The 25,382-nt window shown below is 42.7% G+C and overlaps 1 protein-coding gene across 6 annotated transcripts in view; it reads right to left on the bottom strand.

Moving 5' to 3' along the window:
* Nucleotides 1–11,735: 11,735 nt before the first annotated feature.
* The window catches only part of NRCAM (neuronal cell adhesion molecule), a 77,148-nt gene continuing 63,501 nt past the window's right edge, over nt 11,736–25,382 (bottom strand). For all 6 annotated transcript variants that reach the window (XM_042915026.1, XM_042915032.1, XM_042915037.1 and 3 more), the window contains 3 exons: nt 23,118–23,249; nt 22,219–22,297; nt 11,736–12,295 (listed from right to left, as the gene is read on the bottom strand). In XM_042915026.1, coding sequence (XP_042770960.1) covers nt 12,058–12,295; nt 22,219–22,297; nt 23,118–23,249 — 449 coding nt within the window. In that variant the 3' untranslated portion in view covers nt 11,736–12,057. The remainder of the gene's footprint in view (nt 12,296–22,218; nt 22,298–23,117; nt 23,250–25,382) is intronic.

Raw genomic sequence — 25,382 nt, 5'->3', positions numbered from 1 at the left:
TTTCCAAATTTTAGGAAAATGTGGCTTCCCCCATGCTCAGCCCCTTGCACGAGAGGTTGAGGAAGTGATAGCAGTGACCCCAGCTTCCTCCTCCTTTGTCTACTTGGGGAGGCCCTTGGGACCAATGGTCTGAGGTGGGCAAGAATTGGTGTTCTTCACCACCACCACCACCACCACCACTGTACTCTATGCAGCTGGGTGTAGAGCTAGGGCATTATGCCTGGCCTCAGGCATCTCTCCAGGGGAGAAGGGCACTCCCAGCTCAGCCCATCTGGCAGAACTTATAGGCCCTTAAGGAGGCTATAATAGGGGGGCTTTCATTGCTTCACATTTTCACAGATTCCTTATGGGTTGGTTGGGCCAATGACTAGGGGACAGGTTCCTTATACAAGACCACGGATCTGGGGTGACCAGACAGGGATGTAATTAGCAGAGTCCCTACCATTGCTACTCCAGCTTCCACACACACTAACTGCTTTACGCTAGGTACCATTTTCAACATTGCAGACTCCCTCCCTCTACCCTCTGCCTGTTCCAGGCTTCTCAGGGTACCGACCCTTCCCATTAACGTGGAGAATGGGCCCACACAACCCCGAGTCATCAGGGAATTTGTACCTCAACATCTTGGGCTCAAGTGAGGGGACTCCCGAGTCTGGCAGCCAAGGTTATGACAAACAAGTGCATTCTCTGCTCCCAAACAGCGGAGGCGATCCAGAGGGGGATTTTCCCCAGGAGACACACACACTCCTACTGGCAGATTGATTTCATTAACTACCACCCCTTTCTGCTGGGCTTCCAGACACAGCATCACAATCAGGGATACTTACACAGGACTCCTTTTGGCACCCCCCACCTGGAACTCCTCTTCAAAACAGATCATCTCTTTCCTTACTAAGTTTATTCTTGTTCCCTTGGATCACCAGACATTATTGGCTCTGACCAGGTGCCTCTCGGGAGAATCAACAGTAGGCTCTCCAACATAATATTGTTTGGAACTTCCACCCAGGTTCCCACCCCCTGGCAGCTGGCCCCACTGAGCATCATGATGACACATTCCTTAAAAAACTTTCAGGCAATTACTTTCTTCTTAAAGAGACACTCCTTAAATTACTTTCAGGTGATTAATTTCAGTTCCCTGAAATGGATTATCTCTTGCCTCTGGCATTTCTAGCTGATAGCATCACCTTGGGTAGGCTGAGATCAGCACAAAACGCACCTGTTATTGGAAATAAAGTTTTATTGGAACACAGTCACAACCATTTGTTTAAGAATCCTACACATCTTAGATCTTAAATTGGTAGATGCTTTCCTTTTACAGCAGCAGAAGTGAGTGGTTGCAGTAGAGACCATGTAGCCTGCAAAGCTTCAATTATTTGCCATCTTGAACGAAAGTTTGCCAATCCTGCCTGGTTGTGTGGAGTTTGGCTTGCAGGAGGGCAAAAGAGTGTTGAAATAAACTTCTAGGCCCAAGATGGTGACTCTCCTGCCCCAGGGGCCACGTCAACAAGCCAGAACTTAGGTAGATAACTTCTGTGTCCCAGGAAATGTTGCGCTTGACCAGAAACAGTATATCCAACGAGCCAGTCGCCAAAGCGAAGTCAACTCTGGGCCTTCTCACCCCCAGTAAGGTTGACTAGGTGGCCCCCACTGATGAGATGTTTTTTTCTTTGTCTCTTCCTTATTCTTTATTTGTCGTCCCATAAAAGCTTCTTGCCTCCTACCCCACTTTGCAGTCCTCCAAAAGGAGACTGCTGCACGAAGTGGTAAATAAAGTTTGTACCCCCTAACTTGTCTTCATCTTCTAACAAGGGGCAGGCAACATGGTTGGGAGACTGTGGATAAATAGATGTGGATGTATTCAACATATATTTTGGAAAAAACTCCAGAGACTTGGCTTAGTTTTGTTGGAGTGGGGGAGGAAAAACAATCTATTTGCCTGGAGCTGGGGTGGTAGCATTGACCAGATGGGGTGCACTGGGGGAGGGGAAGTTACAGGGTATAAAACAGCTCAGGATTTAAATTCACGGGTTAATCCTGAGATGTCAATTAGGTCCCATTTGCATGGGGAAGTTAGAAAGCAGGATGCTGTTTAAGCCCTGGAGAGCAAAGAGAGATATCAGGAGGGGTTAAGGAAGATGAATTTCCCGGAGAGAAAAGTAAGAGAGACAGAAGAGGGATGGCAGCAAGTGCCAAGCTGGGGACTCCAACAAGCCAGGGTTTCCAAAAAGCCCCCAAAGTGGCCTTGCCCACCAGAGACAGAAGTTAGAAGGGACTGTCTCCCAGGTCTGGGGGGCTTCCCCCCATGGACATCTGGATGTGTTCTGGAACTGACTACATACTCGGATGCCTGACAGGTGGCCATTAACCCCACAACTGGTGGGGCGGGAGAGAGATGGCGTCCAGCAGCCCTTCTCCAGAAAGCTGCCTGGGGGCTGGGTTCCCTGCATTTGCCATGTGGAGACAGGTGCAGAGCCAGCTGTCCCCCTGCACGCTCCACTCCCCTTCGGGCAAGGTGTCCAGAGAGAAAGAGAGAATCAAGAAAGGACTCACTTAGGCCCAGTTCCTTTTACATTTTCCCCCCCTTTTAAAACCAACTTAATTGAGATAGAACTTATACACAATAAAACATAGCCCATTGTAAGTATATACTTTTGAGTCTGACCAATGAACACACCCCTATAAACACCACCACAATGAAAATATAGACCGTTTCCATCAGCCCTGAAAGTTCCCTCGGCCCCTTTGTTGTAAATCCCCACCTGACCCCAGCCCCAGGCAATTGCCAGTGGGTTTCCTGTCATTATAGATTAGTTTTGCCCGCTCCAGTGTTTCCCATAAATGAAACTTTTTTCATTTGGCTTCTTCCACTCAGTGGAGTGAGTTACCTGCATCAGTGGTTTATTCCTTTTTATTGTGGATTAATACTTCATTGGTATGAATATTAGTATATACACCAAAATGTGTTTATTCATTTACCTGTTGGCAGACATTTGGGTTATATCAAGCATTTTTGCTATTATTATTTATAAAAAATTTTTAATGTTTTATTTATTTTTGAGAGACAGAGAGAGGGAATGAGTGGGGGAGGGGCAGAGAGAGAGGGAGACACAGAATCTGAGGCAGGCTCCTGGCTCTGAGCTGTCAGCACAGAGCCCGACGCGGGGCTCGAACTCGTGAGCCATGAGATCATAACCTGAGCCGAAGTTGGAAGCTTAACCAACTGAGCCACCCAGGCATCTTTGCTATTATTAAAAGAGCCTAGTTTTTTCTCTTGATCTCAACAGATAATCACTTCCATGCCTACAGGTGGGAGAGGAGAGAGGCCAGCGTGCAAACTGAGTGCCGTGTTTCTCACAGTTCATCAGAATCTGGCTAAATGATCTAAGCTAAGAGCACGTGCTAAACGAAGCACAGGTGTTGGTCTCTACTCCCAGGAGTTTCTGATTCCGTAGATCTGGGGTGGGCCAAGAATTCACATTTCAAACCAGACAGGCTGATGCTACTGTTCCAGGGAACACACTTGGAGAACCATTGGTCTTGAGGACACAGGAGGCCAGAGGGGTGAAGCGGCCTGTGATGTGGTGCTGTACTCACCATAAGCCTTATTTATACACAGTCATGATCACTTCTCAGATACATACAAGCCTAGGGATGGTTAACCTGAACAGCTTTATTGAGGTATACCTTACACACCACAAATGCACTGGTTTTAAGTATACGATTTCATGAGTTCGAATAGATTTCCCAAGTCGTGCAACCATCAACACCATCCAGTTTTAGAACATTTCCGTTATTCCTGTAAGATCCTTCCTGCCAATCCATAGTTAATCCTTGCTCCCATTCCCAGTACCAGACAACCATTGGTCTGCTTTCTGTCTTTATTGGTTTGCCTTTCTGGACATTTCAAGTAAATGGAATCATGCAGCATGAAGCCTTTTGTGATCAAGTTCTTTAATTTAGCATAACATGATGAAGGGTCCTCCGTGTTGTAGCATGTATTACTAGCGCTTAAAAAAATACCAAATAGTATTTCATTTAATTGTATGGATGTACCATTCAACTGTATGGATAGACCACATTTTGTTTATTCATCAGTTCACGGACATTTGGGTTACTTTTTGGCTATGCTGATTAATGCTTCCGTGAATGTTCATGTACAGGTCTCAGTGTGGACACATTTGTTCATTTCTTTTGATATCTACCTATGAGTGGCATTTTGGGTCATATGATAAATTTGTATTTAACGTTTTAAGAAACTGCCAAAACTTTTCCAAAGTGGCCGTACCATTTTGTATTCCCACCAGCAAATATGGCGTCCATTTTCCTTAGATTTTTTTTTTTTAACGAGAGGAATACAAGAGAATTTGAGATCAACCTGTGCGTAGCAATGTATTCGAAATACTGTTCATTAAGTACCTTAAGTGCATACACAAAGAGGTGGCAACACATTGTTTCCTTACACTGCTTTTGGTCTTGGCTCTACATTAGAATCTGGGGAGGTTAAAAAAATCTTGCTGTCATTGAGGCAATGACAACAGAGAAAAGAGGGGGTGGCTGGGCGGGAGGGCGGTGGGACTTGAAAGCTCCCCGGGGGATTCCAATGTGCAGGCCCAGTCCCTCTGATTAAAAAAGAGAGAGAGAGAAAACAAAATAAGATTGAGTCGTTCACTGAGATAATAGTTGAATAGTTACAGCTGAAGAAAGACCGTCCGCAAGACAAACTGAGCAAGACGGGGGAAGTTCAATGGCTCTTGAACAACAAAGGATGCGCTCTCTGGCAAATAGTCGCTTCTATAATCCTCCAACTGGTGTTATTTCAACTTTTTCAGCCCTTTGGCCATGGAGGAGAGTAGATGGCAGCGGAAGGTGGTGTATGGTGGGGAATCAAAGGTGTCGAAGTCTGTTGGTTCTAGATGGGAGAGACTTGGAATGTGTTGAAGTCGCAACAGAGGGTCCAGGTGAGCAGAAGAGAAAAGAGCAGGGAAGGGGGGAGGTTCGCAGACCCAGGTAGAAGCCTGGTCTTAGGAGGCAGGGAAGGATGCTTCCTCTATTTTAATAGGAGATAGAGGACAGGAGATCATTGAGGCAGGACGAGAGCATTTGCTGGCAGGAAGATGAGGGTATTCCCATCTCTGCTTGTTTTCTTTTCTCAGTGAATTGTGATGGGAGGTCACCTTGCAGACAGTTGTGAGAGGAGAGAGGATTCATTTTCAGAAATACAAAACAAAAGCTGCTCCCCCCACAATGGAGTCCCAAACCCGTAGACACTTCACTTCCTGCTTCTTCCCCTCTGTTATGCTCGCAGGCTTTGTGGTGAGCCTGCGTCAAACAACAAAGGGAAGAGGGACTGAAAGTCTCTCTGTCACCTCAGGGAACGTACATTTGTTCCAATCAGACTACTCGTTGCCTTACATGGGCATAGGCAGCATCTGGGTAAGGCTGTAACCTCTGTCGTACTCAGCCAATGAGGAATCAGGGGAGGGAGGTGCACGCTAGGAAATAAATTGTCTGCTGTGACTTCCCTGAGTGTGCCTGTCCATCACACACCCACTCTTGCAAGAACGTTGATTAAAGGCTCGCTTCACTGTGCTCCGAGTCTCTGTGTCCCTCCTTCGATTGGGTCGGTGGGCTTATGTCTCACAGAGTGATGTGTGAAAGTGAGTGGGAGAGTGGAAAAGATTTGAAATGGTCCTCGCTGAATGTGAGAATAGAAGTTCACCTGAGAAAAATTAGGTCTACGGGGCAGGATGGAGAGCGTGACCACTGAAGAACCTTCTGTCATGACAAGGACACTAACGTCTATTCTATTTCTCAGCCCCTGCGGGCGGGCAGGAAAAAGCAGGCAGCAGACTTGATCTGGAGAAACATGGCACCTCCACATGTATTTAGAAAAGACAGAAGGGCAAAGAGCTTTGGGGTAAAGCAGGGGTGTTTCAAAAAGAATGGGCCTTAAAATCCATGCTGGAAAAGAAATAGAGAAAGAATAAACTGAGAGACTGAAAGGAGAGGGACATTAGGTTTGGGGAGATGTTGTGGGCGGGAGTGGGGTGCGTAGATTATGTGATTATGCAGGTAGAGATGCCAAGGGACTGAGCCCGGGGACAAGTGGACTGTCCACGTGGGTAATGGCAGATCTCTGTGTCCGTTTCCTCCCCTTCCACTCACTCCCCACCTCAACCTGACTACCCAACAGATGACCCGACAGAGACTACCCGACAGCATTTACTAATGGCTCAGATGACCTCCATGCCTTCAAATCCAAAAAGTGTTTCCCAATCCTCATGATCGCTTGATTTTTCAGCATTATGTGACACTGTTCTTGAAATGGTCTCTCTCACTGGGTCCAAGATGACACCCTCTCATTTCTTCCCAGTTTTTCTGGCTCCTGCTCACTGGTCTGTTTTAGAGGCCCATCTGCCTCCTCCTGTCCCTTACATCTGGGAGTTTCTTTGTAGGGTGCAATCCTCAGCCTTCTCGCATATATTCCCTCTCTAGGCAATCTCCTCCCCTGCCTCATGGCTTCGATTACTATTCCTCATCTTAGAAGCTTCTTTTAAGCCTTAAGCCCATACATCCAATTTCTTCTAGTCCTTTCCACTTGGATATCTCAGAGGCGGTTCAAACACATTTATTAACTTGAACTCCTGACCTAGCTCCAAGCCTGGTTCTTTCCTGATGTTCCCACCTCAGTGAACTTCACGTCTGGTTAGACAAGTCAGAAATTAAAGGGCAATCTCTGATACCTCCCCTTTCCTCAACCTCACACATCGAATCTCTTGCTCCCATCAATTTTCTTCCCTTTTAAAAAATGTTTATTTTTGAGAGAGAGAGCATGAACTGGGGAGGAGTAGAGAGAGGGGGCACAAAGGATCTGAAGTGGGCTCTGTGATGACAGCAGACAGCCTGATGCAGAACTCAAACTCACGAACCACAAGGTGGTGACCTGAACTGAAGTCAGATGCTTAACCAATGGAGCCATCCGAGTGTCCGCCATCAATTTTCTTCCTAAATAGCTTTAGGACCCATCTACTTCTTTCCATCTCCAGTGGGATGATCCTGGATCCAAGTCCGCAACCTGATGTCTACACTACTGCGAAGCATCCCAGTGGCTTATCAATTTCTGGCTCTCATCCTCCAGCCCATTCCTCACACTACATCTCATGAATTAGGCCTCCTCCCCCACTACAATCTAATCATACAACCCTTTACTTCAACCCCTTCAATTACTCCACGCTTTCCACCGCTCCTTGAATAAATACAAAAACCTGTCCCGTGGTCCTTGGGACCCAGCTTGGCCCGGGTCCTTCATGCATTCCAGGCAACGCTGGTCTTTGTTTTACAGCAATGTGTCCTGACTTCTCCTCCTTGATTCTTCCAGTGCCCAGCTCCCATACCTTAGGGGACACTTCCCAACTGCTCCCCACCAGTCAGCCCCTCCATCGCTTGCTCTCATGGAACTTGTGCTTTCTCTTCAGGGCGCTCCTCTTGATTTGGAATTACACATTCATTTGGGTGGTTATTTGATCAGTGTCTGTCTTCTCACACCAGACTCCAGGCGCTGTGAGGGCAGGAACCACAATCCGGTTTTGCTCTTCTTGTACCTTCCCTACTTAGCAAAATATCTGGCAGTAGTAGGTGCTAAAATTTTGGGGGGGGGTGCGGGGAGGAGAGGTTAATTGGGAGCCACAGGATTCAAACAGAAAAGGATACTGGAAATCATCTGCTTTCTGTCATTTTAAAGTTGGAGAAACAGAGGCCTCAAGAGGTGGGAGATGGTGGGGAGGGGGTTGTTTACTTATGCACGGTCACAGTTGATGGCGGAGTTGGAATGTGTCAATCCCGGTCTCTTTCTATCTCAACCTGAGAACTGTTATTTACTATAAATACTCTGGTAGTATTCTCTCCCTCTTCTGCCTTTTTTTTTTTAAAAGTGATAAATAAAAACTGTCCTTAAACTATATCTTTTGTGCGATCCAATCAGAACATATCCATCTGTTCATGGCAGACAAAATGGCACACTCTCGGGGAACAGGGGAAACCATTTTTAGAACACGCCCCGTCCTCACCCCCACCAGCATGTGGCAGTGATGGGGTGCCTCATGGGAGCCGGGGGGCACGCTCCTCCTCTTCCTCCCCCCTGCTGATCGGCCACCCAGCCATGGCTGCAAACGATAAGAGTAAGAAGATTAATAAGATTCACAGCGACACAGACTAACTTCCTGGAAGTTGTGAGCTCCTCGGAGAACATTGCAAATCTCATGTTTTCCGGCTGCAGCAGGCATCATGGCTTGTGCTGTATCTCCAGAGGCTTCATTTTCCAGCAGTTTCTTTTGCACTGAATAAAGCAAGGGGGCCCTCTGGTGGTCATTTATAGAACGATCTCGTGACAGGGAGAAATCTGCTTAGTTTGGATGAGACTTCTTAGTTTGCATTTCTCTCCCTTGCCTCCACAAGGCATTTCCAGAAACAGGCATTAAAAGTAAGTCAGGGGGCACCTGGGTGGCCCAGTTGGTTGAGCGTCTGACTCTTGACTCTTGATCTTGGCTCAGGTCATTGTCTCGAGGTTCTTGGGTTCAAGCCCCACACTGGCCCATGTGCTGATGGTGTGGAGCCTGCTTGGGGTTCTCTCTCTCTCTCTCTCTCTCTCTGCCCCCTTACGTTCTCTCTCTTCCTCTCTCAAAATAAGCACAATAAAAAAATAAAAATAAAAAGTAAAAGTAAATCAGGGCCATTATAAAGTGTCGGAACAGGAAGGCATCAATGGACCACTTTTGTTTTTTTTTTTTTTTTTTTAAATTTTTTTTTCAACGTTTTTTATTTTTATTTTTGGGACAGAGAGAGACAGAGCATGAACGGGGGAGGGGCAGAGAGAGAGGGAGACACAGAATCGGAAACAGGCTCCAGGCTCCGAGCCATCAGCCCAGAGCCTGACGCGGGGCTCGAACTCACGGACCGCGAGATCGTGACCTGGCTGAAGTCGGACGCTTAACCGACTGCGCCACCCAGGCGCCCCAGCATCAATGGACCACTTTTGTGGTCAGGCTTTCACAGGCCAGCCCCTCCTTGCTACACAGCTGTGACTGGTGATGTGGCCTGCAGGTGTGGACTGGAAATCTGGCCCACAGTGTGGACGGGAGGTACCAATCTGGTGTTCAGAGGGAACGCTCTTAGAAATGCTAAGATCATTATAGCATTTTACGGCCCACTTGTATAATGTGTTGTTATCCAAGAGTGACTATAGGGAGGGGCGGCTCTGTGCCAGCAGGCTCGTGTCTGGAAAGGCAGGACCAGGGACAGGTGAATAAGGACAGGCGGTGGAACAGAGGAACAAACCAGGCCTTGGTTATTTGCTGAGCTGGGCAGATTGGAGACAAGAACAGCGGGGGCTGGAGAGAAGGGAGTAGATGACATACCCGTACGACTTGTAAATGCACAGACCACCTCACCAAGAGGGAGAGGTGAAGGAACCCAAGTGGCCCATGAGGATGGTGGAGGTCCAGGCACGCGGAAGACAGGCTGACGGCGGGCACTGGGGAACCTGGCCCGTGGAAGTCGGGCCTCAGGAGAGGAAGCAGCACCCGAGTTCTCAGACTCTCCACCTGCTTTCCATTCAAATTCTTTTTGGCACGCCCCTATTTTATTAGCTTCGTTTTATACCGTGTTTGGTTTTGTGTTTCATTTTCTGTGCCTATAACGGCCTTTCAAAAGTAAAAATAAAAATCTGCGCTCTTTTAAAACATTAGGAAATACATGGTCGAAAAAGTTAAAGATCACAAAGAGATCAAGACTGTTTAATAGTGATTTTTGTGTTTTTTTGATGGAAATCCAGTCACATCTGCCTGTACCGTTACACAGACCTGCACATTCACACTCCACGAAGAACATGACTGATTACAAAAGAGAGAGGGACTTTTAAAACCACATTTAATCTTTAATACAAAATCTGTTGCCCTATTACAGAAGTGACCCCTTCATGCACAGATAAATTTCGCGCCTACCATGATGGGAGAGTAAAAACTGTACTTGTAACGCCTCCCTCCCCCTCCCAGACATCGGCAAATGTAAAGTAACTTTTATCTTTGTGCTCTCTGATGCCAAGGCAAGCCTGGTTCGTCTTTCTGTATTTCCATTAGAACGGCTGGTCTGTGAGAAGCGAACATGGAGGCGTGGGATTATGTAGGACCATCTTTACCTGGGATTACTTCAAATTGTGCTTTACCTATAAACAGCAAACGTGCCGGAAATAGGCCTACTGAGCCCCACAGGCAAAGCTCTGAAGATTTCTAGAAACTTGCTGTCAATATGTAGCATAGATCACTATTTCAGTTTCACAGCAAAAAAGGGAAAATAAAAACCCACAAGGTATTTAAGTAAATGCTTTCCAATCCCATGCACTGTATTAATTAGCTAACTTCTTATACAGTACAACATCAACATGGGTTGCAGGTTTATTTGTCTGTAACACCTCTATGCATATAGCATCTACACTTTAGGTATATTTACAAATTCAACAAAATATCTACATATAAAAAGCTTCACTTAAAATTAAACTTGATGCAAGTTATGAGAAACCAATTTATTGGCAAATGAAACGGAGCATTCCTTCAACCATAGGTTGTTAGAGGACTTCATATTTGGAGGTAAACCATTTGAGAGATCTCGTTTATGGATACGGTACAATGGGTATGTTGATGTCTGAAACTGCGGGTGGAATCCCTTTGACTGTTGGCCCCGTTAGCACGTGTCAGATTTCTGAGATTCGGAAATGTGTCCTAGCAATTTGCATACACGCTGTTTAATGCTGCAGAGAGTTTCAAAAGTTGCCCCCTACGTAAAGGCCCGGAGAATAACATTCCTGTTGGCATACTGTCCTATGCTTCTGGTGTGGGGATAGCTTATGGTTTACAAAAATTCTCTACCCAACTGACAGCCTTCTGACCGAACTGACTTTAACAGAAACCATAAAAGACCCGCCGAATCGTCATGTGCTCCAGTTGGTGCTAAAGCTTTTTCTGTCTATACAGACGGGGAAATGCTCCTTAAAATAAACTGTCTTATTCATCTCATTTTCACCTCCCCTTTCTTTCAGCATTGCGGTTTTCATGGTCTCTGCTTTGGAAAAGTTACTTTTGGACACTGACAGTAAGCTGGGACTCCGAGGCGACCGTCCCGGCGGAGAAAGAAGGCAGCATGTTATGGAATGCTTGTTGTCTGAAGGCACTGTACGTGTCTCTTGCCCTGTGCTTTCTGGAGTCATTTTTGAAACTTAAGTGGAGTGATTCGTTTTTGATTCTTTCAGCCTGGCCTAAGTGCCAAAATGCATTGCAATACACATTGCTTATGCCTAAAAACAACTGAATGCAGAGATGAATGTAAAAAGTAGAACACTGTACTGCTGTAACACCCGGAGGGTTAAGAAGGCTAGGAAGTAACAGGAGCGAAGGCCGGTAACAGAGTCTCAGTAAAGCATCAGCAAATGCGACTGTCACAATTAACTCATTTAGCAAGTATATACTGTACATCCTGTTGCTAACAGTCTCCCAAAAAGACTAGACAGCTAGACACAGAGTCACCAATTTCACAACAATGTCCACAAAGACATTGAAGTTCTAGAGAATACTACAGTTACACTCTTGACAATGAAAACGGAATTCATATTTCGGGGTTCGGCCGACGATAGTATAGACCGAGTCTCCAACTATGTTTTAATAACATACACAGGTGTTCCTTTAAGTGTGTAGCATTATTTCATGCATCATATTGAACTGTGTCCTGAAGAGGAAGTAACACGATCCGTTGATGAGGCTGTGTTATTTTGATCAGTTCTGCGGAAACCAAGGATGCCTATTTTGAGTGACAAAGGATGCACTTTGCACTGCAGTTCACATTAACAAATCATCTGACGGAGTTGCGTTCTTGTTTTAGCTGTTCTCATAATATTAACACACGGCAGAACACGCACTGTCTGCCCCTGAGTTCATAGTATGAGAAGGCAGACAAACAAGTGCTTAGGATGAACATTCTAGAGAAATGGGATATTGGCAAAGGGCTTGCGGGTTAAACAAAGGAATTCATGGCATTGACAGGAGAAGGTGCCTCTGAGCTTTCGTTTCCTTCGGCAGGTTCTTTCTCCTTCTTACCGCTGTATTGTCCAATAAAGGAGCCGTCCTCATTGAACTGGCCGTTCACCCCCTCTCCGTAGTCAACTAGGCTATCGTCGCTATCTTCTTTCTTCACCGTCCTGTCTGAAGGTGTTCGACTGCCCTTTTTCAAAGGCTTGTGGTCTTCTGCGTCACTGGAAGACAGAGAAAACATCTTCATCAGGATTGGCATTGAGGCGAAGTGCTTTGTTCTTACGGGTCATGCATGCAGGTTATGACAAAGCGCGCGGAGTCCTGAGCTTCTCAAGTCAAGTCTAATTGTCAGCTTGACTCCAATGACTGGGATATGGTTGGGATGAAAATCAGGTGCAGCAATGGTTTAATCACGAAGCCTTCAGGAGGCGGATGGCTTCTCGCTGCGCATGTCAATGTCAATGATACATTCTCGCTCCTGATTTGGAAGCAGTTCAGAAACAGTCACAAGCATTAACAAAGGGAGAATGGAGAAAAGTTGAAAATCATCCCTATTTTGAATTCAAAGAAGGCGAAAGCTTATGGCAAGTAGAATAGTTAGTAGGTTAAACTGTGTGAGATCTCTGAATTCCTTGGAGATGAATGGAGCATGATTTTGGTTAAGTGTGAAATATGAAGGTTTTTTCGTTTGTTTTTTTTTCTGAGCACGAGGAAGCAAAATCCTGCTTTTTGAATCATTTTGTTATCGAGTGCAGGCCAGACTTGTAAACTTTAACCTTACCTTTCAAGAGACCTATACATTCCATTAAAAGGATGCAGAAGAAACAAGTGAAAATAGCCTAAGAAGAAAAGCAAAATCCTTATACTGATAGTAAACAGTATTTTTTTTTTTTTCTGTAAGAATTTTAGTTAATAGGTAAAGGTTGATTAATTTGGAGACAGACGCAGTTTCACTTCAAAGCATTACATTTATACTATTACTGGCAGGTCAATATATTCCTAAGGAGTATGAGTGATTCAAAAAATGTCAAAGCAAACATTTGCTGTGCTCATTTTATCTCAGTCTACTCTTCTCCCGGTGTGTTATGTAGCCTATCTGTGTTGGATGGGGATCTAAGGCTCATAATTTAAAACACATTATAGAACCCGATTTTTTTTTTCTTACGTCTCTGTTAAATCCCTAAGCACAACATCTGGAAGTTGGAGAATAGGTTTTCGAACACCTGCCCATCCGGTCGTGTAATTAGGTACACACAGTGACTTACTCTTTAATAGGGAACACTGGGTTTGAAAAAAAAAAAAAAAAGAAAGAAAGAAAAAGAAAGAAGGCAACGAGAGCATTTTGTTTCCTTTCCAGGAGCAAAAATGCAAGGCCAAAGAGGAGACATAAACAATATTAGTAAAAATGAAGAGGCTTCAGGCCAAAAAGAGGCTGCCTCAGCTGTAGTATTTTACCCAGCAATTTTTGTGCCACCCAAAAATCTGTGCCACGGCTTTACCGCCCACTCTGTCTCTGACAGTGACTTTTTTCTAGGCAAGATACAAACATCTCAAGAGGCACAAATATTCTGGCAGTTTGGCCAATAATGCCTACCGGGGTTTTCAGTCTTTCTCCAAGAAGCAGATCTCAAGACTGGAAAATTATACTTGCTTAACAGGACACTGGTGTCTGCTATTGAAAATTAGCAGTTGCAATAAGACACAAGTTCTCGTCACACACTGAACCAACAGTATTATCCGCACTGCTAATCAACAACTGGGGAGGTATCACAGGACCTCGGGGTGGCCCGTGTTTGGGGCACTTCAGGGGAGAGAGCAGCTCGTCTCCGATCTACTGCAAGTAATAATGTGCACATCTGTAGTCATTAACCTCTAGGCTTTGTCTGAAGACTTCCTGTGAAACATTGCTCATGACTTGGTGAGGCACTTAATTCCATTGGAGTGTTCAATAATAAGCAGGTCTTTGTCACCTGGATTCCAAGCTCTACTTCAGACAGCTAGTGTTCCAAGGATCACAGTACGGTATTTCTTTGATCCAGCCACCTCTCCACCCATTCAACCACTCATATATCTAATAAATATTTATTGAGTGCCTACACTGGTAATGTTCTAGTCCTTGGGGATATGGCAGCAAACAAAACAGACTAAAGCCCTGAATTCATTAAGCTTACTTCTACTAGGGGAAAACATGGAAAATAACGTATTGAAATATTGGTTACATAGTGTGTCAGAAGGTGATTAGTGCTACGGAAAACACGGAACTGAGGAAAGAGGATGAAAGGTGTCAGGGGAGGGTGTAGAGGTTGACGCTAAACAGGGTATCCAGGGAAGGCCTCATTAGAAGTGACAGCCGACCAAAGACTTAAAAGAGTTGAGGTAGGCAGGTGGATAGGTGGAGGGAGAGCCATTCTGGCAGGAGTAGCAAGCAGTGCAAATGCTCTGAGGCGGCAGCAAGCCTGGTGCACTCTGGGAACCGGGAGGAGCTTGTGTGGCTGGTATGGAAGGGGAGAGAAAGAGACAGACAGAGAGAGAAGAGCTAAAGTAGAAGGTGGCAGGGTTAGATCCCGGCCCTCCAGGGGACACTGGAAGGCTTCTGTCTTTAGCTCTGAGTGAGATGGAAAGCGATTGGGAGGTTTTCAACACATGAGTGACAAGAGGTGACTTAGGGTTTGAAAGGATTACAGTCATCAGTGTTGGGAACAGCCTAGCCTGGAGGGCGGGCCTTGGTAACCTACAGCAAAATTGGGCCACGCCATTTCCTCTGTATTGTGTGTGGCTGCTTCTGCACTCCCCACAGCAGACATGTAGAGTTGCAGCTTCGACCCTGTGGCCGGTAAGGTCTGAAATATTTACGAGTGGGGTCTTTACAGAAAACGTTTGCCAACCCCTGTTCAAGGGGGCCGAGGTGACTAGGGCAAAAACACAGGAGCCTGGACTGTGAGCCTGGACAAGAGCGGAACACCAAGGCGGCAGAAAGTGGCTAGATAATGGACATATTTTGCAAGTAGCACCAAAAGGATTTCTGATGGATTTGATATGGAATAAGAGAGAAAAAGAGGACACCAGGATTTTCAGTTTGAGTAACAGAAAGGATCGAATTACCCTTACTGGGGAGTACAGCGTGTTTGGGACGGAAGATCAGTGGTTCAGTTTTGGACATGTTAAGTTTGCTAGATCAGAGGAACCACTCCTTTAATGATTTTACGAATCTGGTATAACCTGATACCTAAAACCTACAAGAACACTTGGGGAAAGTGAAATTACAGGTTAATCTCATTCAGGAACAGAGATGTGAAAATCCCAAAGACATCAAGAGCAAATGGAATTCGGGAATCTACTGGAAGGATACCATATCATGACCAAGTTGGGTTTATTCCAGGGAATGGGAGTTTGTTTCAGCATTAAAACTTCATATAGTTTTCCATTTTCGCAGAAGAACAATATATTATGATCATTTCAGTAGATTCAGGAAGAGGTGTTTGGTCAAATTCAACACCCATTCACAATAAAAATGTCGATACTCTAGGAAGAGCAGTATCTTGAATGTCCTGGGTATTTGCAAGACACTTAGTTTCACCATCTTTGATTGAGTTTCAACACTTTGATTGAGTGTTGACAATTTCTGTTTGGTATCAGAAATAGTAGGGATGCGTACTATCGTCACTTTTAACCAAAACTGCATTGAAAGTACTAAGTGATGTGCGGAGAAAAAGAAATGGAAGGTATACTATTACGAAGAAAGAAAACTGTCATTACTCATAACTGGTATGGTTACACGTATGTAAAACATCCAAAAGAATATGCAGGCGGCCATTAGAATAAAAAGAGAGTTTGGTAATGTTGCTTAATACAATACCAGCATAAAAGTCCGTTTTATTCCCATGCTTGCAAATTGGAAAACGAAATTTAAAAGAACGATTCCAGTTATATCACACAAATATGAAGTATATAAGAACAAATCCAACAAAAATGTTTTAAGTTCCCTATGAAGAAAATGAAAGTTTTATTGTTATTAAAGAAGAGCTAAATATATGGAGGGATTTACCATAATGGTGGACAAGAAGACTCAAATATCGTTACATACGTTAACCCTCTTTATATTGGTCTTTAGATTCAATTTACTGCCAATAAAAACCCAGCAGGTTTCTCTGTGGATCTTGCTTGGCAAGCTGACTCTCAGCTGCACGTGTATAAATGAAAAGGCCAGGAATACCTAAAAAATTCTTGAAGAAGAATAACAAAGTTGGGGGACTTGACTTATCAGCTATCAAGGCTTATTAAAAGTTATAGTACTAAGATAGTGTAGTTTTGGTGCAGGCACAGACAAATCAGTCAGTGGATTGTAACACAGGGCCCTGAAATAGTTGGGCGATCTTTTTGCTGGCTTTATTCCTACATCATATTTTTATGCTATCATAGCTGAGATCATTTTTCAGATCCTACTTTCCAACTGTTCGCTGGTATACAGAAATACAATTGACTTCACCCTAATTTTGTGTCAGGCAACATTACTAAACTCTTTTTATTAATTGTAATATCTTCCTGCTGATTCATTTGGATTGTTACACAAACAGTCCCTATCAGTTATGAATAATGGCGAGCCAAGAAGGAGCTCCCTAGAAGCATCCATTGCAGCTTAATGATCATAGTGGATGAGAGAAAATCTATAGCAACATGGGCTGTGCTTGAAAGAAGAGAAGGAAGGGAGAGGAGTACTCTATCCACAAACAGAGTCTTTCTAGGAAAAGCGGTTCAAAGGCAGCTCAACATCTTCCTAAGACTGGTTTTTAAAAAGTGGTGTGATGGGGGCACGTGGACGGCTCAGTCGGTTGAGGGTCCAACTCTTGGTTTTGGCTCAGGTCATGATCTCACAGTTCGTGAGTTCAGGCCCCACACAGGGCTCTGTGCTGACAGTGTGGAGCCTGCTTGGGATTCTCTCTCCCTCTCTCCCTCTGCCTCTCACCTGATCAAGTGCTCTCTTTCTCAAATAAACTGGAAAAAAAAAGTGGTGGGATGTAATGTCATACTTCAATTAGAATATGGCTAAATGGGGGAAAAAATTGTACGAGGCACCAGAACAGTACTGGCACGTGATTTATGCCCCCAAAATATAAGTACTCATCTATCTGCCATCACATCTCCTCTCTCCATTCCAGGCCCGCACCTCAGAGAAATTTTTTTTTCTTTTTAAGAAATACCTTGTGTAACACACACAACTCAGAAGTTTCCAGATGTGATGACTGTGAAAAGTTCTACAAAAGGGATACAACTCAGGTACAAGTCCATGTTGAAGCACTGTATTAGTACTTGCTGCTTTTCAACTCAAAGATGAATTTAAAAAAAGTTTTTAAATTTTAAGTAGCCTCCACACCCAACATGGGGCTTGAACTCACAACCCTGAGATCTAGAGTCACATGCTCTCCTGACTGAGCCAGCCAGGTGCCCCTCAAAGATGAATTTTATAATGAAATAGTAAACAAACTGTTTTTGACATGATGTCAAGGGAATTGTCCCAAATGAGACGAATTAGAGGTTACGGGGGATGATTTAAAAGCCATATACTTGAGGCGCCTGGGTGGCTCAGTCGGTTAAGCGTCCGACTTCGGCTCAGGTCATGATCTCGTGGTCCATGAGTTCGAGCCCCGCATCGGGCTCTGTGCTGACCACTCAGAGCCTGGAGCCTGTTTCAGATTCTGTGTCTCCCTCTCTCTCTGACCCTCCCGTGTTCATGCTCTGTCTCTCTCTGTCTCAAAAATAAATAAACGTTAAAAAAAAATTAAAAAAACAAAATAAAAGCCATATACTTATTTAGCTACACAGTAGTCAAAGCTTAAAAATATTCTATCACGTTTTATGAGAGATGTTAAGGACAGGAGGCATCAGATGTTAGTGAACTCTTAGCCTAGGACATCAAAGATTAAACAAATCTCAAAATATGTCATAAAATAGCCATAACATAGCACATGTAGCTACAGAATATATTTTTGATACTCATGGCCAAGAATGAAGACGGTTGAGCAGTGGAAAGAAAGGGTCACATCATAGCATCAAAACTCATCTCTGACACCGCTTCCTCTGGGAAGGCTTCTCACATTACCCTCCTTCCGTGCCACCCAGTTGGCCTTGGCTTCCCGCCCCTGCTCCCCGATACCTGCGTTATATCCCTTTCATAGAACTTTTCCCACAGTGCTCAGATTGGTCTTTTACTTTCCCGTGTCCCTTGCTAGACTATAAGCTAGGGAGATTAACATTCTATTGTTTTTACTATCCCCACAGCCCGGCACACAGTAGGCACTCAATAAATACTGGATGAATGAATGAATTCATTGTAAAATAACAATAAAAGACAGGTGGGCATTTTAGAAAATTTCCCAGAATTCTAACATTGGGAAATTTTCATTCCTTCTTAATGAATTTCATGATGTCAGACAAAGCACTAGATTATATATTTTCTTCCTCTCTCTTTCCCTAGGAATGAATTTGAAGGAGTTGACCTTTGTTTCAGTAATACTTCAGGGTTATGCACACAGGAGGGACCCAATGAATGTCTATTGAGTTAAAATTCAGCAACAACAGATACATTTGTGATCATTCGGTTTCTCTTGTGGTCACCATCCTCCAAATCACACTGCCGTTAGATTGACCTTCGTGACCCAAACACTCCCTCTAAAAGTCCGTCACAATTTATACTGTTCACATACCAGTTTACGTTTGTGAGCAGAATACATTGGAAGCAGATAGCAAATCACACACGACACACCTTTGTATCACTCAAGCCTTAGGAGCACGGGTTAGCATGCCTGCAACAGGATCGTGTTTACTCGAATGGCAAGATCCCTGTGCAGACAGCCTCCATTATGCTATGAGTTCAAGTACCATGGCCATATGGTTTATGACCTAGGGTCATTCTGGTTTTTTAAAGGAATGGATCTAAATAATTAAAAAAAAAATACTTACACGGTTGGTTGCATTGTTTCTTTGATTTTTCTATATGCTAGTAAGGGTGCAGATCCTACTGTCTGTATAATTAAAGAAACAAACAAAGCAAGCTGCAGGCTTCCACCAGAGGGTAACTGCTTGGGGGTGGGAGTTGGAGTTAGGGCACAAGGTTACAGCTTATGGGAAAAAAAAATCAAATTTGGCCATTGAAGTTCCATCCCTGTTTGCACTATGAAAAACCCTCTGGCTGAGAGCCCACCATGTCGAAACTGTTTCAGCCTCACGCTGGAGAATGAGCAAATCATAAATGGAATTCATTTACATTTGGTAATAGCCCTAATTTTGTCTGCGTCGGTGTGTGATCAGCATATTAATTTGTTTTCAGAACGAAAAAGAATAAGAATCAATAAATAATACAAAGCTCAAAACTTCCAGAAGGTGCAAAACAGAGGAGGGACCCTGGTGATTTAGGAAGGAGAATGACACTTAAATGTATTATTTAAAAAAAAAAAAGGCATCTGTTGGAATAAATAGTTGGAACTGTTTTCATTAATTGTAACATCCAAAAAACTAAACGACTTTTTTTTTTTTTAAGTAGAAAAGAATCCAAAGGGAAAAAATTCTGAGGTAGTGTCAAGAAGTCACAGGATAAAGCCGTACCTGTAGCAAAGGGCAGTTGGGTATTTGGGAAAGTGATTTCACTTGTGGGCTTGTCCTTAAGGACTTTCAGTGTTGGTAAAAAAGAAAATGACTAAATTGTGTTTTCAGTTGAGACACCCCTCAGAACCTTCCCTTGGCATCTCCCACATCAGCGTAATTATATGTGTGACAAATGTTTTTGTCTTCACACACGAACCAACAGATTTGTGCTCAATAGGCCCAAAGAAAAGTCTTTCTCTTCTGAGAAACTCAAGGCATACGCTAAAGACAGTCATGTGAAAACGCTTCACAAACATATCACATGTGCATCAACACCATGACAAAGAAATATGATAAATGTAAATGTAAAATAAAATGAATGTAAACACAGTGATAATGAGGCCAGTCACCAAATACTTGCCATGTACCGCTCTGGAACCTCAAATCATATTAAAAGTTGTGAGTAGACATCTCATGGAGGAGGTTAGAAATCATGGAACTAGCAGCCTTTGGTGATCATCTAATATTTGAACAACTGTATCATTTTACAGATGAAAGACATTGAGACCCAGACAAGTTAAGTGCCATACCTAAAGGAATCAAAGGTAATGGCTGAGTGGACCGTGAAACTAACAATTTCTTGATTCCAAGCTGGTTCTCAGTCAACCTCGATTTCAATCACGTCTTATTGGAGTAAGCAGCATGGTTGCCCTGAGAAAGTCACATGACATCAGACCGTGTAACCACGAGCTGACATTTGAGACCCACGAGGTGAGCAGTACATCGCTGGATTCACTTAAGTGTGATAATGTATGACAGGAATCCATCACCACGTGACGAATGCATGAGGTGCAAGGGTTTATTTCCAATTCATGCAAATGCGGAGTTGTTTCAGGCTACCATAAAGATTTCGCTTCATCACAATAAGTAAGGAGTGGTGTGCTTAACTTGTGTAGAAATCTAGCCACAACAACCTTATCTAAAAAGAAGTTCCCTAGTAATCATCACCTCACCTGCTGTACAGGAAAAACATGTAGTAGAGTGAATGAAATCAGCCGGGATTGCAACTCATCCAGGATCAGACGTGGCTTTCCTAGGCTATGGCCATCTGCCGGCTGCCCTACCGTGTAGTGTGGAGCGGGCAGAGATGGCCCTGAGGTTTCCACAGACTGAGTCCCAGGGTCAACTGGTGACACCAAGACAACCCTCATTAGACATCTTTCTGTATCGTGAGATACAGACATTCTGAGAAGCTTTACGAATCATAATCATTTCTGTTGAAGAGAAGATCAGAGTGTATGAAGGCTTAGGTGCCGAGACACAAAGGCTAAACTTGTGTCTGCATGGAAACTGGTACGAAACCAAATTTGTCCAAAAGACATGGTTTTTCTCAATCAGTTATCCTATTTTCGTATGCTTGGCATTATTCAGCCCCTCGGGATATTGACATGGAAATGCCAAAAATGAGCTCTAGAGATGGGTGGAAATTAGCACAATTTTCTATAAATGTCACCTGGCAATCATAATAGTGAAATATTTTGTTACCTAAAAGCCTTTTCTTCTGCCAAAAAAGGCTCAGTTTGGACTCAGTGCATATTTTAAAAAATATATAATTTATATATTTTTATATTTATTATTTTATATTTATATTAATTTATTATATTTTATGATATATAAATATGTTTATATAATATATATATTTTATAATCAAGAGCATTACAGAAGGAAAAAGCAAGGTGTAAAAAAGCATTTTATAAATAGAAGTGTTCTTTTGGGCCACCCAAATCCCAATTTTTTAAATGAATAAATACATAGTTTCTGTTTTTAAACATTATTTTAAACTTAAAATAATCAATTAGCTCTTTTATCTCTTTTTTAAAAAGACAAGTAACTCTTAGGCAAGAATATCTTTAAAGAGTTTCTCTTCCTGTCTCTCTTTTTTCATTACTTAGCACATAGGCTATGTTAAAAATGAAGCCAAGCCAAGAATGTGTTATCAGAGTTGTGTGAGTTAACACACAGGCTAGAGGGCTATGATATTCTTAATAATTTACAGCTTCTAAAACAACCTTATCATCCTTTTATGATTAATGGCCAGGGTATACAGATATTTATTTTGGAAAACAAGCATCAAATCCAGGAGTAGAAAGAGTGACACCAATTTTATAAATGCACTACTTAGAAAATGACAGGTGTCGTATCCTGTGGAATGCAGGTCTTGTAGGGTCTTTATTGTTGTTTTAACTCTTATCCTAACACACCAGCTTTTCCTGGTTTGAGCAGTACAGCAGCAACGCCTCTGGGAAAATATGGCAGAGTGGAAGACACTCCATTGCCAAACCTATGACCAAAATGGAAATTTATCTCTTGATGCAAAGTGGGAATATTTTCATCGTGAGGGATGCGTAAACATTTAGACATGGAAGTGTTTCTAAACTAATATTTGAGGAAAATATGAAAGGCCACAGAACCTGTTCCTGGCCGAATCCTGTCGGATGAGGTCTGTATGAGCAGACAGTCTGTGCAGGGAAGGGAAGGTGAAGGGAGTCTGTGAAGCAGTGCTTACCTGTATTCTCCAAAAGTGCCATCGTCTTCCTTCATAGGCTGGATTTCAGGATCAGCGTGAGCATCTTCTTTTTCCTTAACTAAAACATTTCAAAGCGATAATATTATCTCTTGATTCTGCGTTTCCCTATTGAAAATTTTAAAGAGTGCACTCTCTGAGATGTGTGGTGGTGGAAAATGATTCTACACACAGCGGGATGTTATACAGCCAGATGTGTTATGTGGCCACGCATATACTTTGCTGTTTTCGTCTCTCTGAGACAACCTAATAGAATGAACATTTGTTAACCTATAAAGTTGACTTCCTGTATGCATCTTACTGATGAAGGAATAAGCTTTAAGTTTCTGTGATTTCTCCCCTATTGGACTAATCTATTTATTTACAATAGTCAAGGTTACAAGTCATTTTAGCAAATCTTATTCTTTTGCAGGTGTTTTGTTTTCTTGTCACTGATGGGGAAATGGCCAGGTAAATAGAAATTCATCGGAACCACTAAACTGAACAAAACATTTACGGGAGAGGAAAAGCAATGTTACACGTCATGATATCAAGACTCAGTTCATGCATTCCTTCCTCCAGAAGACTTCCATGAACCTTCCCCTTCAGCCTGTTGGTTGTAGGTGTGACTTTAGCACCTATGACTTTTGTGTAGCCTACGGAAGCAGAATCACTAATATCTTCGGAGAACAGCTTAATTTATTCCACCAAACACCTTCTGATCCTTGACTATGTTTAGGCTCCCATTTAAAAAAAAAGGGATCAAAAATTGGACAGAACATCCAAATTTATGGCTCTGGGAAAATATACTTATTACTACCTACATAGTTACTCTCATCATTTCATTTTAGTTTAGGATAATGATGCAGCACTATAAGGCAATTTTACTCTTTCTCTCTTACCTGGATATTTACCACCCTTGTTTCTTCTGATGAAGCAAACGATCAGCAAAATTAAGATGAGAAGAGCGACGGCACACATCAGACCAATGAACCAGCCCTGAGTCGCAATATCCACCTGTCGGCTTGCCATTGCTGGAAAACAAATCAGTGGTGTCGGGGGGAATGGGTTAAGGGGGAGATGAGAACGGGTGTAGTCTCTTGAAGCAAAAAACTACCATAGTATACGAGCTTTTATACATTTGACCGTGGCCCCACATTGCAATCTGTCAGTTATGATAAAGCAGGAGTTATATAAAAACTTTGAAAAATCTTCATGAATTAAAAAAATTCAAATAGCAAAATCTGAATGCTAATCCCATCAAATGCTAACGAATCCTGCTAAACATTGTGTTCACAGTTATTTTAACTATATATTCTCAATAGAAACATAGTCCCAAGCCAGTTTTTAATAGTACCGTCTATAGATAAATTGTACATTAAGTACAACGATAAGCATGGAAGACCGAGTTTTAAACAGAACAGAATGTATACATCTAATGGAGTATTTTTTCTTCAAAGGAACCACTTTTGGAGGTTAAAATATCATTGCAGTGATATTGCCATTTTCCAAAATGTTTTATAAATCTTCTTTTAAAATGGAAAACTTTAACACACAAGAAACCTGACTACATAAGAAAACCAGCCTTATTATTTTATAGAACATCTCAATTTGCACCTAAGACATTCCTTAGATTTGTTATTTATCTCATTTACAAGAGTTGGTTCTAAAAGATTTTTGGAAATTTCTGAAAAACTCTGATTTACCCTCAAAGGATCAATATTCAATATTCATTATTGTTTAGAATCCGTTTAAAAGCCTTTGAGAGGCATCTTGATCGGAGAAATCATTACTGGAATAAATGACCAGCTTAAAGAGAAAATACTCATTCACATGTATACATACTCTTTGTCTTCATCTATTCTGTTTGAGTCAATAAATGTGAAGCCCCTTATTCAACTAGTCACAGTATGCAAATATCCTAAGAAAAACACAGAATAATTAGCATTTCTGGTATCATTCAAAAGTGTCAATCAAATGGGACAAAGTGCAGCATCAATGGCCATTCAGACATGCCCGTGAGGATTTGTTTAAATAAATTGGTACGAAACTTTTTTTAAAGGCCTTTATTATTATTTTTTTTGACCATAATCAAAGTAAAAGGTTTTCTTCTTTTGATTCATAAGCATGCCTATACCATGCTTTCGATCTGATTGAGTTTATTTGAGTGCACTTAACGTGGTTGGGTTGGGCATATGTGATCTCTGGATGCAGAAACAAACATGGCTACACATATCCCAGGGTCAGCTCTCTGTTGCCAAAATAGCACCTCATTGCCTTATTTTTCTCCACACCAAGTAGAGGGAGAAAAATGAAATGCCTAAAAATCAAGTATGAAGAATGTGAAGAACGTGTGTATGTGTGTTTAAGAAATACAATGAAAAGTGGAAATACGTGATCTGGAATATAAATCAAACGCCAGTAGCCTTTCACAACCTCCCTTTGTGCCTCATTGGCTAGAGGGGTTTTGAGTTGTATCATAACTAGATATAACCAAGGCAGGAGTATAGGCAGTGCCCTCCCTCCATACACACACCAGAATCATGATGACGAAGATGAAGAGGAAGGTAGTGATAACGACAGCTAACATTGTGAAACTCTTACTATCGGCTAGGCACTGTGTTGAGGGCAACACCTTCTTTAATCCTTCGAGGTGGGCATAGGGAATAAACTCATACTAGCCAGTATGCTCTACTGCTCTAGTGCATTCCAGAAAACACGTCCAGACATCAACTCTGCAGAAGTCTTTCCAAAAACCAAAATGCTATAGAGACTTTCCCTGAGACAGGTAAAAAGATTTTGAAAGTCTATCGTGACATGCTCCTTGGCAATACATTTCTTTCAGTTTGCACCTGGTCTTTGATGGCGTGCTTTTTCTCCAAAACGGAACCCCAAGCCAACTGGTGTAAGTCTATTGAGCATCTGATTGAAGTTAAAGAGTCCTTGTTTTTAGTATGCTCAGTCACTTCCAGCCTTGTTGTAAATAGTATCTGCTTTTACATTTTCCATCCAATTAAATACAACCAATAAGGGCAACATGCAACGAGATACTCAAGTGCCAGCACAGACATGGTCTTATAAAGGTGGTGATTGCTGAAGCCGAACTTCCTGCTGGCAGGTGGCTATTGTGTAACTACGCAAAAAGTGGAAATGTTTCTTTGACAGTC

The sequence above is a fragment of the Panthera leo genome, chromosome A2 (assembly GCF_018350215.1).
Source record: "Panthera leo isolate Ple1 chromosome A2, P.leo_Ple1_pat1.1, whole genome shotgun sequence".
Taxonomy (NCBI): Eukaryota; Metazoa; Chordata; class Mammalia; order Carnivora; family Felidae; genus Panthera; species Panthera leo.
This window is presented reverse-complemented; position numbering and strand designations above follow the sequence as displayed.